The following is an 18559-nucleotide window of genomic DNA, read 5'->3' on the forward strand; positions in this document are numbered from 1 at the left end:
TAAAAGTGGAAGTTCAAGCATTGAAAATCTTCCCGCAACTATGGTGATATTCTAGTCAGGGAGAGTCTATATGTACAATTGTACAAGAGAGGAAAAAAAAAAGGCAAAAAGGTCATTCCTCAGTTTTGGTACTTTATATTGAGAATGCCTTCCACACGGGGCACAAAATGTCACATTATGGCCTGGCCACTAGGAGAAGCTGGCTTGTTGAAGGGCATCCCCAGGTAAAATGGATGACTGACGTATGGGGTAGATAAGAGCATTCTAGTGATACATTTGTAGAAAGCCCTGTGGCTTACTAGACACAATTGAATCCACAGGGAAAGAGCCACTACCTAGGGGGGTGGGCATTATTTGGTGCCCAGGCCCATAATAAAATCATCACAGGGATGGGAAGACTTGTTGACTAAACCCTAGAATCCTAATACCAAAGGAACGTCTTTTTGATTTTAAAGCATATGATTTTAAAGAAGATAATCCATTTAAATAAAAATTCTAAATAAAGCAAAGAGTAAACAGACATATGGAACTTGTTAGTTCAAAGAGGGGCACGAATTGAGGATACAAAGATTCAAGGAGAGTTGATATTAAATGTATGGAAGACAAATCCATCCCAGCTGGTTAAGGGGGAACTTGAGCATGTTGAGACCATCCACAAATAGATCACAAAGCTAAGAGGGGCACAGTAGAATAGAGATGGGAACTGCAGTCTTCCGGGCACTTTCTGAAAGTCTCGTTTTTGAGATGGGGAGTTCATCTTTCAAAAGGTAGAAGGACCACGGAGAGGGTTTACCCCTCTGGACTTAATTCATACCAGTGAAGGACTGGAGTTTCTTCTGCAGTTTCCTAGACTCGCAACTTCTTAGTCCATCATGGATTTAACACGCTTCTAACTCTGGATGGCACGTTCCTGCCATGCTCCCAACTTCTAGCCTCCACTTTCATCCTGTCTTCTTCTCTACCCAAGTCTTGTTTGTCCTGCCCTGACTCCTTCCCCACAAGGTTGGGTTAGATGCCCCTCTTTTGTTCTTCCATAACACCTTAGCCTGATTCTACAAAGACATCTATCACATCATAGACCCAGTAGAGGGGAGTGGTTAAGAGCAAACTTTAGACTCCTCCCCTTGCTAACGATTTGACTTTGTCAAAGTTAAATAACCTCTTTTTTAAAAAAATTTTAATGTTTATTTATTTCTGAGACAGAGACAGAGTGCGGGGGTGGGGGGGGGAGGGCAGAGAGAGAGGGAGACTCAGGAACCCTCGAAATCATGACCTGAGCCGAAGTCGGGCACTCAAACAACTGAGCCACCCAGGCACCCCTTAAATCACCTCTTTAAACTTCGAGTTTCCTCACCTCTAGAATAGTTTATTGGTAGGATAAATACTAATTGCTAACATTTACTGTGCTCTCATTACGTGCCAGGCAATGTGCTAAGTGCTTTGTGGGTCTTGTATTGTTTGATTCTCAAAATAACCCTGAGAAGTAGGTACTATTCTTTTATCTTTTTCAGATGGGAAACTAAGGCACAGAGTGGTCACACTGGTAGGAAATGGCAAAGGTAGGATTTTGACCAGGCTCTTCTGACTCTGGAGCCCACATGCGTAACCACCATTCTCTATTACATAAGATGCTGCATGTAATGCACCCTGCACAAGTGTTTGGCAGAAGCATTAAAAATGGCAGCTATTCGAATTATTTGCTCATGTTCTCCATTAGACTATGAGCTTCTTAAGGATAGAGGTGCCTTCTTAGTATCCTCATTGGCTGGCGCGTAGCAGTTGCTGAAAACACGTTTGTTGAATAAATCTGATAGAGATGACAGGAGAAGCGCACAACTAAGGAAAATACAGATAATTGGTATCATCCTGTGATAAGAGTAGCAGGAAGGCTATGAACTTAAAATAGGGGGGGAAAAGAGGAGACAGTCAATAACAACCTTTAAAATCTGGCCAGAACATAAAGAAGAGCCTTTGATGGGGGCTGAGTTCATATCCATGCAAATAAGATGGGATAAGAAGGGCTGAATGGTAGGTAGAGAAATCATCACTGATTAAGTAGTAATAGCCACAAATAAACGGAGTGGGTCTACAAGGAGGTCCCAAGTGACCTTCCGGGTCGTGGCTCTGTCTTATCGCTTTGCTTGTATTCATGATTATTGCAACTTGACGCAACAAATTTTATGTAACTTTACAAAACCAGTCTTCTACTGTGCCCCTGGATACAAGCACAGACTACAGCTTGTATGCCTGGATTGAAATCCTGACTCTGCCACTTACCATCTATATGACTGCAGGCAGCCTGTCTAACTGCTTTGCACCCTCATTTCTCTGTCTGTAGAACGGGCAATAATGATAGTGCCTACCTCATAGCATGGTTGTGAGAATTAAATGAGTTAATCCATGTAAAACTCATTTTGTACTAGTGCGTCGACCTAGCGCTCAGTATATATTACATATTTTTATGACTATTGTTAACCTTTACACTTCGTTCTTGTCTTTATAGATTGTCATTCATTTCCATACGTGGTTGTACATGGATGTAGTCATAGTGTGTAAAATTTTTGTGTTTTTAAAAGCTACACATTTGGGGTACGGCACTTTTGGTGTATATCCAGAGTCTTTGCGTGTATCGTTTTAATAGCTGCCCATATTCCACCCAGTGAATATCAAGCCTGTCTGACATTTTAATCCATGCTTTGGATAAGAAGAGATGGCAAGTTTCTAAGATCCTCAGATGACACAAGACTGGGAAGGATAGCTAATAGATGGGATGACAGGATCAAGATTCAGAAAGGTTTCAACAGCGTGGAGCAATGGGCTGGAACTAACAAGATGAAACTTGATAGGGATCAATATAGAGCTTTGCTCTTAGGCCAAGTGCCCAAATTCAGGATGAGGGATGTAGGAGAAATGCCAAGGATTTTCTTTCTGACAGCAAGCTAAAAATGGATCAGCGGAGTGACACTGTGCTAAGTGCTTTGCATGTATTGTAATACTTGATTCTCAGATACTTCAGTGTGGCCAGATACTTCAGCCATATGAGGGGGGGAAGTGCCAAAGTCAATATTCTAGAATCGAGGATAGGGTAGGCATGTTGAACATCGTTATGTCTTAGGCCTCTGTGGTAGGTGCAAGGTTTACTAAAGTGGGGGGTCTGGCGGGTGAAAGAGACAACAAATGACTCACACACAACAGGTTATATTGTCACGGAAATGTGCTTAGAATGCCATGGGGAACAAACACAGAAGGAGCCTGTAACTGAGAGTGGGGTTGGAATGGGTAAGAAGAGACATAAAAGACCAGGTAATTTTTCAGCAGAGGCTTGAAAGATGGGTAAGAGTTTTCCAGGCTGGCCAGGTAGGGATGGGCATTCCAGGCAGGTGGAATGGTGTGGGATGTGCAAAGACCCATAGGGCCAAGACGTCCTCCTATAGTTGGGGAGAACAGGATGTTGACTCTGGGGAAGACGAGTGAGAGGCTGGAGAGTTGGGGTCCAGAGTACCAAGGCCCTGCGAGATGTGGTAAAGAGGTGGGTTTTACACTTGAGAAGATTCCACTACGGGGCAGGCACGAAGCTGGGTGGTGACAAGATGAGACTGGTATTTAGAAAAAAAACTTCTGTGAGACAGGTGTGAAATTGTTTGGAGGAAAAAGAAGACTGGAGGCAAGGAGACCAGTGCTGTGTGTGTATCTCTGTGTATATATTTATATATATATAAAGGATGAATTCAAGAGATACTTAGGAAGTACAACAGATAGGGCTGAGTGAGAGCCTGGATGTGTCGTGTGAGGAAGATGTTAAGTCATAGATGATTCCTAGGATTCGGACTGGTGTCATTTAATAAGATGAGGGACTGAAGGGGAAATAGGTTTGGGGTGAGGATATGGAGATAATGGAATTCAGTTTGGGACATTTTGTGTTTTGCGAGGCCCGTAACACAGCCATGCGTGTGCAGAAGGCATCTGGAATTGAGGGCTGGAACCTCAGAAGGAGACATAGGACCTGCAAGTTAGCTCCTGCCACTTCTACCCTTTTTCTCTCACAAGTCCCATGCCCTCAGAATGATGATGCCTTCCCAATCACTACTCTCAACAGTAAATGAAGGCCAGGGGTTCCCAGGATGGAATACTAGGCTTTAACTGCCAATAGTCTTGTCATGTATTTATCAGCAAGAACAAAGAGGTCCTCTTGAACCGTGTTCCCTGGGGAAAATATCTGTTCTTTTTCTTTTTAAGCCAAAGAATAGCAAAGGCATCTCTGGAGAATCAGAAGGAAAAGGATGACAGTAAGCTTATGGCATAATTTATGTCAGGTATATAAATGAGTTCGCTTTCTCTTTCTCTAAAAGTTGAGTTTTTCCCTATGCTGACCAAGTAGTATGTATTTTAACAGGTATTATAAATGCCCGAGTTGAGGTATTTAAAAGAAAACAATGCTGAGTCAGACCTCTATGGAGGAAACAAATTGATACCTAGAGGAAAAGTTGAGGTAACATTACTGCTGATTTGGCCCTAGTATGACAATGCTTCTTCATACCCAATGCCCCAAGGTATAATTTTTGTGTATACCAGGTGCCCATTCTTGTCAATTGTCCCTGCTGGGCAAGCGATGGGAACAAAATGTCAGTTGGCAACCGGGGTGTTAATAATGACTACAAACTTGCAAGAAGGCATTTCGTAAACTTCTTCAGCAGAGTTCACATTGAAAGGGTAATTGGCAGGGGACCTGGCCTCCTGGAAGGCACCTTGCACTCAGATGTTCAATCCTGTTAAACCCTTTGATGTGAACACATGCAGTCTCCTGGTGCTCAAGCTACTACAGAATTGCTCTTTATATTGAAAACAGGTTGATGCGAGTTCTGCCTCTAGAGTAATGCAGGAGAGGAAGCAGGTCCTAGTCAAGAGGCACTAGCAAGGTGACCAGTTGTCATTATACACTCCTGGTTAGCTTAACCAAAACAGCAAAATCTTCTTGTCAACCCATTTTGGCCTCTTTTCCCTTTCACATGAGTCTGATTTCCCTATCCGAGATTTTTCCCCTTCTGAGGAGAGAGGCAGGAGGCGTAGCCTAATGGAGGGGGATTAGTGGGTGCTGCAAAAGGGGCATTGGAGTGAGCCAACATTTTTCAAACTCTGTTCATTGGTACATCGTCCTGGCCAATGCATTTGGGGAAATCTTTCCCTACATCATGTATCCAAAATGAAATGTCTCTGAGAAGACCTGCAGTGAAGAAACCTTTGAAAGTTTGTCCTGGCATTTCCAAGCTCATTGGATCATATATCCTTTTCTATTATGTCTGGTCTGTTAACATCCCTGTGAACTATGGTGTTTTGTAACCGATTTTAGGAAATGCTGCTAGAAACAAATAATAGGGGTAATCTACATAGCACTGTTTTTTCCCCTCTCTACTGGTACAAACTTGGGTGCAAAGAAACTCTTTTCTTTTCCCCTGGCTTTTGTTATTGAGCACATTTCTAGAATGTCTGAGTTCACGGAACTGCCTTAGTTTATAGGGTTAAAGAGAAAAATGTATCATACTTTAATGACTAAAAACCTCTCGTGACCTTGGAGTCATCACTGTGAACACCAGTGGTAATGAGTGGCACTTTCTAGAACTGGGGTTGGGGTGGACAAGTTAGAGGACACTGAGTCTTGGGTAAGCCCAAGACCTCTCCTGGAACCTAACAAATTTCCTGTCACGTGCCTATTTTCTTCTCGTCTGTTTCTCCTAACAATGATCTGTCAGAAAAATAAAAGCCATTCTGGAGGCTTGAAGGTCCTAAAGAAATAGATGTTGAGTTTATAAAGAAAAGGTATAGGAATTCCATGCGTCTGGAGGCAGTGGACATGGACAGGATCCTGAGCTGTCTCTTGCATCCCAAGTGGGAAAGGGAGACATTTCTGATCAGTGCTCAGTGCCCTTTGGCCCACCTGAAACCTTTAATTAATCTCAGAAGGTGAATTGATTCGAATCTTGCCCTCAGCCTGTTGCCTTTCTAGCTTGCTCCTGTGCAAGGGGTGCAGTTGTCACTGGGAGGTGCACACAGGCTTTTACCATAAGCCCAGTCTATGCTTTTCTTGGGCTACAGCACAGAGAACTTGTCCCTGCCAGTATTTCAGCTTTTATTCCACACTGTGTGGACTCAGGCAATCTTGTTGGTTCTTATGAAGCATTCCCAATTAATATTGCTTGAAGGGTGGGTTTACTTGCCTTCTGTCTTACAATACTAGGTAGGAGAAACACTCCCCAGATATAATGTCCATCCCCACAGTACAATCAGATAAAAGGGATGCAACCACTTTGCATAGAGCCTGTTCAAACATACCCATTCTACAAACTTTTACCTTAATTCCATCCACTCTTGTGTTCCTACCTCTAGTGTCTATTAGGATTTCATTGACAGGCTTTGGTTTCATAATACTAGGTAGTGGAAGTTTTCCCCAGCCAGACATGAAGTCCATTCCCATAAAAACATCTAGGTAAAGGAGACACAATGTTTTTACATAAAGCCTGCTCAAACATTCCATCTTTCATGATCCTATCAACCCTTACATTTTTATTTATTTTTTAACTTCTTTTTAAGTAAGCTCTATGCCTGACGTAGGGCTTGAACTCATGACTCTGTGATCGAGAGTTAGGAGCTCCACTGACTGAGCCAGCCAGCTGCCCTACCCTTACATATTTATATTGTCTCAATCCATTGTAGCCTGAGTCAAGGCTTCACCAATGGGTTTTGGTACCAGCATTAGGAGGATTTCTGTATTAGTGGGGCCTGGAAACTTCTCTTTTCCACCCTCTGACCATTTTACCCACTCTTGAGCCAAGGGACCCTGGGCCTTTTGTCAATCTTTAGCTTGACTAATCTGCCCAAACACTGCCCCAAATGATTGGTGGTCAAGTTTCTCATTGTAATTTTTGCCCGCCGGCTTTTTAAAATTCTCCAAACTGGGATAAATAGAGTAGACTTATTTGGGGCCCTTTCATTTGGGGGGATCATCACAGAGTTCCTTTGGCCCTCCCAGCCTTTGATAGTGCTGTATTAAAATCTTTAACCCTATCAATGTCTGTCTTATTCATCTCATTTCTTAATAACCATCTAAGGGTTTCCATCCTGTGGGATGAGTCCTGGGACTCCTCTGTTTCCTCTTTCTTTTGTTCCTACCAATATTTGCTTTATTCACCTCATTCCTTAAAAACTGTTTAAAAGCTTCCACCTTTGTGGCCTCTTCCTATTCTCTTGTTAATTAACCTAATGTTTTTATTAAGACCCATGAGGGAAAGCTGAGACCGTAAATTGGCAAAGGCTTCCCAGACTGTGTTTTGGTTTTGCAGCAGTAAGGTTATATGTGGGGCCCACGTGAAAGAGACCCCTTAACCACAGCATTTACCATGACCCAGGTAATGGGCATATATATTCAGTAGGCAAATATCACAGTCATCTTAAGCTCAGTTCCACGTAGCTTGTGTATGAAGCATGTTACTGGCTTCATCTGGGGTATTCCACTTGACATTCATAGGGGGAGTTGAGAAGTCCCCCTTCTCAGGGTAAACAGACCCTACAGTGACTTTTATCCAGTTAACCAGGCTGGTCGTTCCCTTTAGGAATAACCTCCTGTGTATCTGGATCACATATAGCCATCTGCGATTGTTCAGTCATGAACTGTGGGTCCTATATCAACCCAAACATGCCCTTCCACTCACTCCACAGTATTGAAAACCAAAGATGCAGCCCCTAAATTAGTTACTCTCATAATCTATTTTAGCAAAGGTTCTTCAGGAAATTGATGATACTGATCTACGAAATGAAAAAAATTCATTATAGTCTCTGGTTTCAATAGTTTCTTGATTTTGCCCTCCCCCACACTGACTACCTTTTTGGTGACCAGAGGTCTTATAGGGGCCTTCTGTTGTCCCTGTACAATTTTTACCTTCAGGGCTGGCTTTGAGGCTAGTGACCCAAACTCGGATTGACCTAAATCTGAGCTTGGTTTAGCATCAAGGCCCAACCCAGCACTTTTCTTTTACTTTCATTGTAGCTATTATGGATAATAACCGAGGGATTGTATGTTTAGCATAGTTCTTCTTATTTTGCATTCCCTTATATATCCAATGAGCTAACTCCTTCTTAAGAGTTGGGTTTATTACTGAAGCAGTTTAGAACAAGTCTCCCCAAAGTATGCCATTTTGGCATCTGAGCTATTTTGAGCGGAAGGCAATCAAGACCCGGAAGGCTCAAGAGAAACTTTTGCCCCTCTTTTAACTACCTAGAAGAATTTAAATTGGAATTTTACCAGACATAAATTTTATCTGAGTGATCCTTCTGTATGAGAAGGCAAACAACTGCCAAACATCTACTCTTCTTACTGTCCTGTGAATCACCTTTTGAAACCCCAGGACTCTATCCCATTCCTTAGCTCGGGATGCCATATATACTTCCTTTTTCCTTTCTGTCTTTGAACTTCTCATGTATGTGGGGTTTCTGTACATACGAAATTAAATTTGATTTTCTCCTATTAATCTATCACATGTCAATTTAATTTTAGACCAGCCAGAAGAATCTTTGGAGGGTAGAAAAAAAAACTTCATCTCGAACACTATCATTTCTAAATTCCATTGCTGACTTTTACCTTGAGTAACTGATCGCAGCACAGCTGAAGTTTCACACTGTGGGTGACTAGGTAGCTATCCAGGAATCAAAGGCTCATCATCTCCTGCCCTTTTATCTTTTCTTTTCTTTTTTTAAGTTTATTTATTTATTTTGAGAGACAGAGTGAATGGGGGAGGGGCAGAGAGAGAGAGGGAGAGAGAGAAGCTCCCAGTGCAGAGCTTGACACGGGGCTCGATCCCATGAACCATGAGATCATGACCTGAGCTGAAATCAAGAGTCAGACGCCTAACAGACTGAGCCACCCAGCACCCCTAGATTTATAGGGTCTTCTGTATAGGGTCTTCTGCAAATGGAAGCAAGCAATGGGCTTTTGACACTTTTCTCTTAAAACAAAAGCTTTCATCATGATTCATTGTTAAAAATCCCACAATATGGAGAAATTTAGAAAATAGTTAAGCAAAACTAAGTATGCAGAAATCCTCTGTGATCCCACAGTCACATTTTTCGATGTCTCTTTGTCTTTTCCTCTACATGCTCTCTCCCTAGCTGACATCACATCAAACAAACCAATTTCATGACCCGTGACTTTTATCTTTTCTTTTCCCTAATAATGTGTTTCCATGATTCAGGGCTCTTTTAGCAAATTCCATTTCTCTTATGCCAGCTAAAAGCTTCTGAACCCAATGTATGGGTGTGGGGAGAATTTCCCCGCACATCACAAATTCTCCAATCAACAGCTGGGTTCCCTATAATCCAACCCAATTCTGACACTACTGGGAGATAATCTTAAATTCTACGGATTAAGGTCTCGGTCCCACAAGACTGCCCCTTTATCCTCCACGTTAAATGTCAGTCGCAAGTTCGGGTTGTTACCTGTGCTTCTGACTGACTGGTTATAGACTAGGTACTCCCAAAACCTTCTTTTTTGGGTTCAATTAATTTGCTAGAGTGGCTACAGAACTCAAACATTTCAATTACTAGATTATTGGCTTATTATAAAAGAATACAACCCAGGAGCAGGCGGATGGAAGAGATGCATATAGAACAAAGTAGGGGGACAGGGTGCAGAGCTTCCATGTCCTCTCCAGGTGCACCATTGTCCCCGAATCTCCATGTGGTCACCAACCTGGCAGCTCTCCAAAACCTGTCCTTTTGGGTTTTGGGGGGAGGCTTCATTACCCAGCCATGATTGATTAAACTCATTGGCCACTGGTGACTGAACTCAATCTTCAGCTCTTCTCCTTTCCCCGGTGGTTGAGGGGTCGGACCCAATGTTTGAACCCTCTAGTTGCAAGGTTGATTCCCCTGGCAACCAGCTTCCATCCTTAGGTGGAGGTCAAAAGTCACTTCCTTAACATAAGAAAAGACACCCTTGTTCTCGCTCTCAGCCCTTAGGAAATTCCAAGGCTTTTGGGAGCTCTGTGCCGGAAATATGTATTTCTGATTTCTTATTATGAATATTTCTTATTCATATACAATCCCCAATATTTCTTATTTCTTATTATGAATCACCATATCCCAGGATGCATTAAGATATTTCTGATCTTTCCTTTTCCTTTGTTCTTGATTCAGAATAATTAAGTTAGCTTTGGTAATCACGTGTTCAGAGGAATAGCCTTGCTCCTTCATTTCCTTGGTTAGCGATGCTTTTTTGAATGAGGAATTATTTATCCCCTTCCCATCAATTCCTTTAAAAATATGAGATACTAGCAAAATAATTCAAAACTAACTCTTTAGATGAGTTCCTGGGAGCCCGTGTGTGTGTGTGTGTGTGTGTGTGTGTGTGTGTCGCTTTCCTCCCTTACCTAACTGCTTCCTCTCCGAGGCCTCTATATCCAGAGAAGGCCCTCTCTCTACCTCAGACCCTTTGGGTTGATCCCTGAGTGAGCTTTGTGTGCACTGTCAAAAGGTAGTGACAAAGCTGTGGACTGAAAATGGAGCAAAGAAGGAGAAAGCAGAAAAAGGAAAAAGAGAGGGGGGGTCTTACGTGGAGAAGGCATTATTCTGTTTCTCACATCGGATTCCCTTGCAGTTGTTTGGTTCATCGATCGCTCTGGTCTCATAGTAAAAGTAAAGCTGGTTCAGTCCGTTGGCAAAAGCCAGCAGTACCAGGCAGTAGATAAAGAGGAATTTGAGGATATCAAGCAGCATGCGCCCTAAAGAGATCTGCAGAGGCCCCAAGTGGGAGTTGGCTGTGAACAGGGATATGAGACGCAACGAACTTAAAATGTTGGATATTGCAAACAGTGCTTCCGCAATCAGAGTCGGGTGCCACATTTCCCATTCTTCCCTTGGACGAGAACCATTATACTGAAAGAAACAAGTGCACAAGATGAGAGGTACAGTGAGCATTTTCAACTTTTCCCTCTTTTCTCCTGTTTGCACCTAAATAAAGCCACCAAGGTAAGCATCAAACATTCATTTACACAACAGACCCCATGCATGGCACTATTTGTCTCCTCCCCCCAATCAATATATGATGCTAATAACTCTTTTCCTCCCACTCTCATCCAAATATATTCCCTGAATATACACAGAGAAAAATGAAGTTTGGAGCCATCATCTGGAGTAACCACCTGTGGTTTATCAACAGACATTTTCTAACTAAAAGTTTACCAGATTGTTGAGGAGTGTCACTGGAACAGAGCCATTGATTGGCATGCCCAAGGTAGTGGGGACAAATTACTCTTCTTCTTAATGAGATTTCAAATCAGATTTGCCTCCCCAATCCCCCATTTTATTCTGAGCACCACGGACAACCTGTAGTCACTGAAGGGCAAGGGACAGGTTCAGCCTCCTCAGTGTGCAATGTTCTTCCTGAGTTTTTGCCGACTTGTAGTCTGGGACTGCTAGAGCAATCTTAGAGGGTCATTATTCAGTTTCCTGTGGAATTTCAGTAGTCTGTAATGTATTTCATACTATCACCAATAGCATGTCAACCTTCCAGGTAGTGAATTTAGTACCGCTCCACACGGTGATGTATGCATGTATTTGTTCCTTTGACAGCCCTACAAGCTTGTTCAAGTTCTAGTGCAAATGAAGAACCTGGGGACTGAAGGAGGGGAAAAAGCCAGTGTTTCTGGCATTGGTTGCCCATTTTTCAGCCCTATCCTGGACTTCTAGCTCCTGGAACATTGGAAATGGTTTTATAGAAAGATGGCTTGGTTGTGAGACCCGAGGTCCAAATGCGGCTTTGTCAACTTAAAACTGCCTGTATCTCTCAACTTCACCATAGAATGAGGATAATATCTACTCTTAATCACTGCACACGTTTGTGGTTATGTATCCATATGTAAGAGTGTGTGTATTCCATAAGGAGAGATGTTATGGAAATATAAGAATTTGCTTATTAACTTCCCCAAGACAGAAGTAGATTTTGCCTGGAATTCAATCTGAAGCATATTGCCTTGAGCTCTCATCTAAATATCACAATTTCTTAGGACTAGATGTAAACAACTTCTCTGAGAAAATGTTGCATTTGGGGGCCAAATTATATTGTTAGCATTTCTAAAATGTGCTTCAGTTCCAACAACTGACAAAACCGGTGTTGTTAGCATCGTTTGCGTGCTTCCAATATTCTTCACTGTCAAAGGAGTTGGGAGAAACCCTGCCACACTTGTGCTTCTGTTTCAGATGAACTTTCGGTGGCTAATCCGTTTCATACACTCTTGGCCAAATCTTGTATCTCTACATTTTCCCTTCCAAAGACAAACAAACAAAAACACCCCCCATTGGCTGCGTCGTCGTGAGGGGTGGGCATTGCCATGTCTGTTTTACAAGTGGAGGAGCTGAGGTCCAGATAGGCAGAGGGACATTATCTCTACTAAATGTTCCCTCAAATGTTGGTTGATATCACAGCACATATGCTAGATAGGCCTTTAAAAGTTTTGAGCTATACATGAGAGATGGAGACTGCTGATAATGAAACAGACCTATGTTGTAAAACTGGAAATTATCAACTGGAGCATGCACAGCTCATAATTTAGGACTTTCTCCCTCCACAATCACAACTGTAAGCACAGGGAAGTCTGCTGCCCATGGGACAGTGCGTCTGGATTTGCAGCACATTCAGAAATGTGAAAAGTGATCCTGATGGCAAATCTATGTTTTGCATATACATCTTTGGAGGCAGATATTATAGAATATGATAGCAGGGACTAAACTTGGAGCTCATTTAGCATAAAGGTTGAGCTCATTTAGCATAAAGGTCAGCAAACTTTTTCTGTCAAGGGTGAGATACTAGCCATTTTTGGCTTGGTGGGCTATATGGTCCCTGTCACAACTACTCAACTCTTCCCTGTAGAACTCATAGGGAGTAAGTGAATAAGTGGATATGGCAGCAGGCCAAAGCTGGCCTGCAGACCATAGTTTGATGGCCCCTGGACTAACACAAATGGTTTTCAAATTGTGTTCCTTGAAGCCTGAAGGTTCAGTAGAGGCAACTGGTAGCCACTGTGGGAGCCATAGAGGGGGCCTGGAAGATTGAGTCCTCAATCGGAATTCAGTCTTTGAGCTCTTCAGTACATTGAAGTTCTGAATAAGTTTTAGCTTCAAGATGTGATTTCATGGGAAAAATTAAAAGGCTGATAGCCACTGATCTAGTCCAATCTGCTTATTTTTCAGAGGCAGGATCTCAGGTTCAGAGAGGTGTAAGGATGGCCTATGGTAACCCAGCTTGTGTCAGAGCAGGGATTACATTCAGGTTTCCCGCTTCTTGGGTTAGTGACTAGGAGGCAAGTGATTCTTCGTATATTCTTTGAGATAGAATGCAGATTGAAAATTGACCTCCATGTCTTTCAGATCGGTGTACATCACACTCTGTGAATTCAAAAGCAAAATATGAAGGAAGCCAGCCTAATGTGGGGATTTAACAATAACAAGGATGGAGACGGGGATTGTCTTCAGCCAAGTACTGGTTGAAGAAAGGACCACAACTCAATGGCTGTCAAAGTTTGGATTTAGTTTGAACATATGGAAGTAAGGTAGTGGTGGGAGAAATGCAGGTGGAACCATCTTAGAAGACAAAAGGACAATTATTTTCCATTTGTAGGGTTATCTGGGGGCAATGAGGGCCACTCTTATGTGTATTTATTCCTTTTGAGTGCTTTCATATGTGTCTTTTCATTTCTGTTGTTGCAGACCACGTGTGGTGGAGTACATGTATCATTGACAATTGTTTTTGCTCTAATAAAGGATCTTCTCTGAGGTCAGCTTATCCCATGGCATTTCTGTACTGCCTTAGTACCATAGTGATCTGAAGTGTTTCAAGTAGCCTTGCGACCAGCTTTTGAGGTTTTACCTCATAGAGGTTGTCTCAGCCTACTTGGAGAAGTTCATCTCAGACTAGTGTGCCTCTGTGGGTGAGTGGACCAGACTGAGTATTTGTAATTTCTCATTGCAAATCCAAATCTGCATGTGGCATGTCATGCTTTGTCAATTCTCTTTTTTCTTGGGAAGACATCCAGCTTCTTGGTAAATGTCTCCCTTGGGTTAAGTGTTTGTCAGTTGAGGGGCATTTAGTCAGCTGAGTATAGCTGATTTATCTTTACACCCTGTGGTGGGGAGGTTCTCACTCCTGGGAATCTTTGCCAGTGAAACTGGACAGGTTATAAAATGATCTAATGTCGGGCATCTACAGACACATTTTTACATCCCTAAGAGAAATCTTTTTCTTCATCGTTTATTCTAAACTTTCCTGTTCAAACAAAACCAACCAATTTCTAGATTGATAATCTATTGTCCCTCCAGTGTATAAATACCACTTCCAAAGGAAGAGACTTTTTTTTGAAGCAAACAGTGTTACTTAGTCAGCAGAGTGCCAGAATGACATGGATTTCATCCAGGCACATTAACCAGAAATTCAAACATTTTCCTCACCAGTTTTTTCTTGTAAGGAAGTTGTAAGTCTGTGTTAAGCGATCACCACAAGTATAAGGCATACTCTTAGGATTCTTTCAAAAATGTTTCATGACTGCATTCAATATTCATGCTCCACGTAACTAACTCCCAAGGTCTTAAAATTTATGCAATATGCATATTAGGGATATAAAAATAAGTTGTTGGAGATTTGGGGGACGGCCACATTCCCATTCTAAAACTCCTTAATGTGGGATTTAGTGCCAAAAAGCATGACTGACTAGACAATCTCGGAGACTGAATTGTCAGCTTTTCCCCATGCTGGAGAAGTTCAACTCAGGGTAGGAGCACAGCCATTCTATTATCTAATGAGCACCAAATCTGAACTCAGAGCCTGTGACTACCCAGTGTGAGATGTTGGACATGAAACTATTTTTCAGGATAATGTAGGCTGTACATTGTGTGGGAAAAGCATAAAGGTTGTGTGCGTGTGTGTGTGTGTACATTATCTGAATTGGTAGAGAGGCATAGGTTGAGTATGGTACTCAAAAAGCTGGATTTATAACAGCTTGAATGATCATCCTGGTGCTGAAAGTATGAGGGAGGCAGAGATGATTAAAGATCTCTGTCTCCTGCAGTGAAGTTTCTAGGGTTCTGCTACCTGTCATATAAAGAACACTTGAGGGAAGTGTGAATACTTAGCTTTGAGAAGAGACAACTCAGCAGGTTAGGGAGAGATGACTTCACATCGGAAGCACTATTACAGAAAAAGAGCAGCTTTGTTCTGTTTGGCCCCCCAGGGAAGAAGGATTATTAATGGATGTGTCACAGGGAGAATAATATTAGAAAAACATAAAGTAGCACTTTTTAATGAAGTGACAAAGGTGGAGAGAGGCTTTTGGAGATTGGGAATTCAGTGAGTTTCCTGTCCCTGACCTATGGAAGGGTCGGTGCACCATCTTGTTGGTAAGGATACTGTAGAGAGGATTTAAACACTGACTGGATGGGTGGGTGGTTGAAGACCCTTCTACTGTCAGAGTTTAAGAAGCTAAAGATTCATTTGTAAATTGCTCTATTCTCCACTTTCTTTGCTTAGGTGGACACTGCTTACAAACTTTTGAAAGAATGTCTGTTTCTATGGTACTTTCCCGCATGGATCGGACTGTCATCAGCACTTTTCCCCTAAGCTCTGTATGCTCCCAGTGCTAAAGCTGAACGTAACCCAAATCATTGCTTGAGAGAAATGGCAGACATTCCAAGTTACCTTTACATAGGCCACAATCTTCAAGGAAATGGTTGCCAGGTAGAGTGAGTTCATTGCAAAATCCATCAGGTTCCACCAGTCATGGATGTATTCAGTAAATCCACCATCCCACATTTCCTTAATCTCCCCCCAAATGAAACCTGAAGAGTGGAGGCAAGAGGTTTATTTCTAGACAGGGTCAGAATAGACATCACAGTACAATTCTCCCAAGTAAAGGCAGATGGAAACAATGAATGAGTTGGGATCACTGGAGTGAAGCTCACAGAGATGGTAATGATAACATAGCTCTTTTTCTTTCCTACTTCATCTCTCAGTTGTGAACTTGCCAGACCTAATAGGCTTTACCTGAAGATGCCTGTACATTATACTTTTCTGGATGCTATTCACTTTTAGTGCTGTTGTTATAGTTACTGGGGTGTTGTCGCAATTTTGGGGTGCCTGATTCTACCCTCTTCCCATTTTGAGGTAGGAAATTTATTAATTTCATTAACAGATCAATTAGGTCAAGATTACCCTGTAGTCCTTAGTTCCTACCATGTGCTAGAGGGAAAACTCGGTAAGTTTTGAGGTGAGCTAGCTGACCGTCAACCAAATTACTGGATTTTGAGACTGAAGCTAGGCAATGGGGCCCAAATTTATTTATTTATTTATTTATTTATTTATTTATTTAAGAGTGCGAGAGTGAGAGAGAGAGAGAGAGATAGCAAATGATCGGGGGTGAGGGACAGAGGGAGGGAGAGAGAGAATTCCAAGCAGGATCCCAAGCCTGACACGGGGCTCAATCTCATGACCCTGGGATCATGACCTGAGCTGAAATCAAGAGTCAGCTGCTCAACTGACTGAGCCACCCGGGCAGGGACCCAAAATAATTTAGAATCCTTTTTTCTCCTTTCTCCTTTCACTGCGTGTGTGTGTGTGTGTGGGGGGGGGTTGTGAAATTCTGTCTGGTGACATAGATGTCTCCTGAACCTTAGAACTGGGAAACCAGTAAAAGGTGTGGCTGTGGCAGTGCTTCTCAGACTTTAAGGTGCATGTCAATCAGCCAGGGATCATGTTGGAATGCAGATTCTCATTCCATAGATACAGGGTGGGACTTGAGATTCTGTATGTCTAACAAGTTCCCAGGTGATGATGCTGACATTGCTGATTTGCATATTAGAGTTTGAGTAGTAACAACCGGGGGGATAGTGATGCACTGGAGGGTCCAGTGCAATCTAACTATGCTTAGAGACTATGGGTAAAGTTACTTTTACCATGGATGGTGTGAATTTCCTAGGTTCCCCTCCTGACTGTGGAATCTGTATCTATATAGGATGTAGACCCTGATTAATACTGGGGTTGTGTGGAGTAGCCACACAACGCAGCAGATACTAGTGCCCTTGAGTTTTAGAAGGGCTTTGAATAGACTGATCAGCACTTGCCTGACTAGCTTACCTGAAACCCATTCTGATTGATACTTGGCTTTCCTTCTAAACCAACCGACAGGCAGTTTCTTGTATTTGAAGATGTTAGGTTAACAGAATTAAGCCGTGGGGTCACTGCCAATCTCACTGTGGACCATGCAATACTAAGTGATCAGAGCCTGGGGAGGAAGGCACCAGATTTCTGAAACTCCCCACAAAGGGCTTCCCCACCGCACAAAAAGATGTCCTAATTCAGGGCCAGCCCAACTGCCTATTCCAGTACTTTATTTAAACAGGAGAAACAGGCACTCTGCCCATAGCTCTTGGTTTCTTTGACTCACCGAGAACCCAAGGCAATATCATCCATTCCACGACTGTTGGGGGAGGCCCCTGTACATGAAGGTCTGTCCTGACAATGTGCTGAGAAGCCAGGAGAAGCATGAAGAGGAAGGTCAGATATGATGCTGTGTGGCAGATAAACTTGATAAAGGGTTTCTTGATGAACAGCCCAAGGTTGCTCCTGGGTGAGATCAGATAAGCTATAGACAGCATGGGAAAGAGGAATCCAATGGTCATGCAGGTAAGAAGCTTGACTACCCAGTGTTTCCGTCGCCATCCAGGGAAGCCGTCATACCACAGAGTGGCAAGTAACTGTTGGCAATTAGGCTGAGCAACAAACTGGGGAAAAAAAAAAGGAGAACAAGTTAGGCATCTTGGGTGTCCAGGGGGAAGTCTACATTCATAATACAGCTACGTGACCAATCCCCAGAAGAGGCCTGTTTTCCAGGTTTCCATGAATGGATCTAACCCTGGAGACAGCTCTACATGTCAAGCTATGAGACTAGATTTTCCTTAGGGTTATTTATTTCATATATTAAATACATTTTTGTTTGTGTTTTCACACGCTTCCCTATTCTTCCTCCCATCATCTTAGAGAAATGGTTCCCAAACCTTGCCTCTGGATCAGAATCATCCAGCGAACATTACAAAATTCAGATGCCAGGGGTGCCTGGGTGGCTCAGTCAGTTAAGCGTCCAACGTCAGCTTAGGTCATGATCTCTCTCACTGTTTGTGAATTCGAGCCCCGTGTGGGACTCTGTGCTGACAACTCGGAGCCTGGAGCCTGCTTCGGATTCTGCGTCTCCCTCTCTCTCTGCCCCTCCCCCACTTGTGCTCTCTTTCTCAAAAATAAATAAGTATTAAAAACATTCAGATTCCCAGGTCACACCAAGGACTGGCTCAATGAGCATCTCCGAGGAGGATAGCCTGGGCAGCTGTTTTACAAGGTTCTTTGGCAGAGTTTACATGTCTGTTAGCAGAGAATCATGGGGATATTTTATTTCAAATTGGTTCACTTTTACTCATTCCTCTAGCTTATGTGAGGTCGTCAACAAATGTGCACTGTGCTTGGGCAAACACAAACTGG

General features: G+C 42.7%; 1 protein-coding gene across 1 annotated transcript in view; it reads right to left on the reverse strand.

Moving 5' to 3' along the window:
- TRPC5 (transient receptor potential cation channel subfamily C member 5) overlaps positions 1-18559 on the reverse strand; it is a 267909-nt gene that overhangs the window by 36501 nt on the left and 212849 nt on the right. Inside the window, exons 5-7 of the mRNA XM_045471374.1 lie at positions 17475-17811; positions 15731-15870; positions 10598-10920 (exon numbers count right to left, since the gene is read on the reverse strand). Coding sequence (XP_045327330.1) covers positions 10598-10920; positions 15731-15870; positions 17475-17811 — 800 coding nt within the window. The remainder of the gene's footprint in view (positions 1-10597; positions 10921-15730; positions 15871-17474; positions 17812-18559) is intronic.

This window comes from Leopardus geoffroyi, chromosome X, assembly GCF_018350155.1.
Source record: "Leopardus geoffroyi isolate Oge1 chromosome X, O.geoffroyi_Oge1_pat1.0, whole genome shotgun sequence".
NCBI classification, from domain to species: Eukaryota; Metazoa; Chordata; class Mammalia; order Carnivora; family Felidae; genus Leopardus; species Leopardus geoffroyi.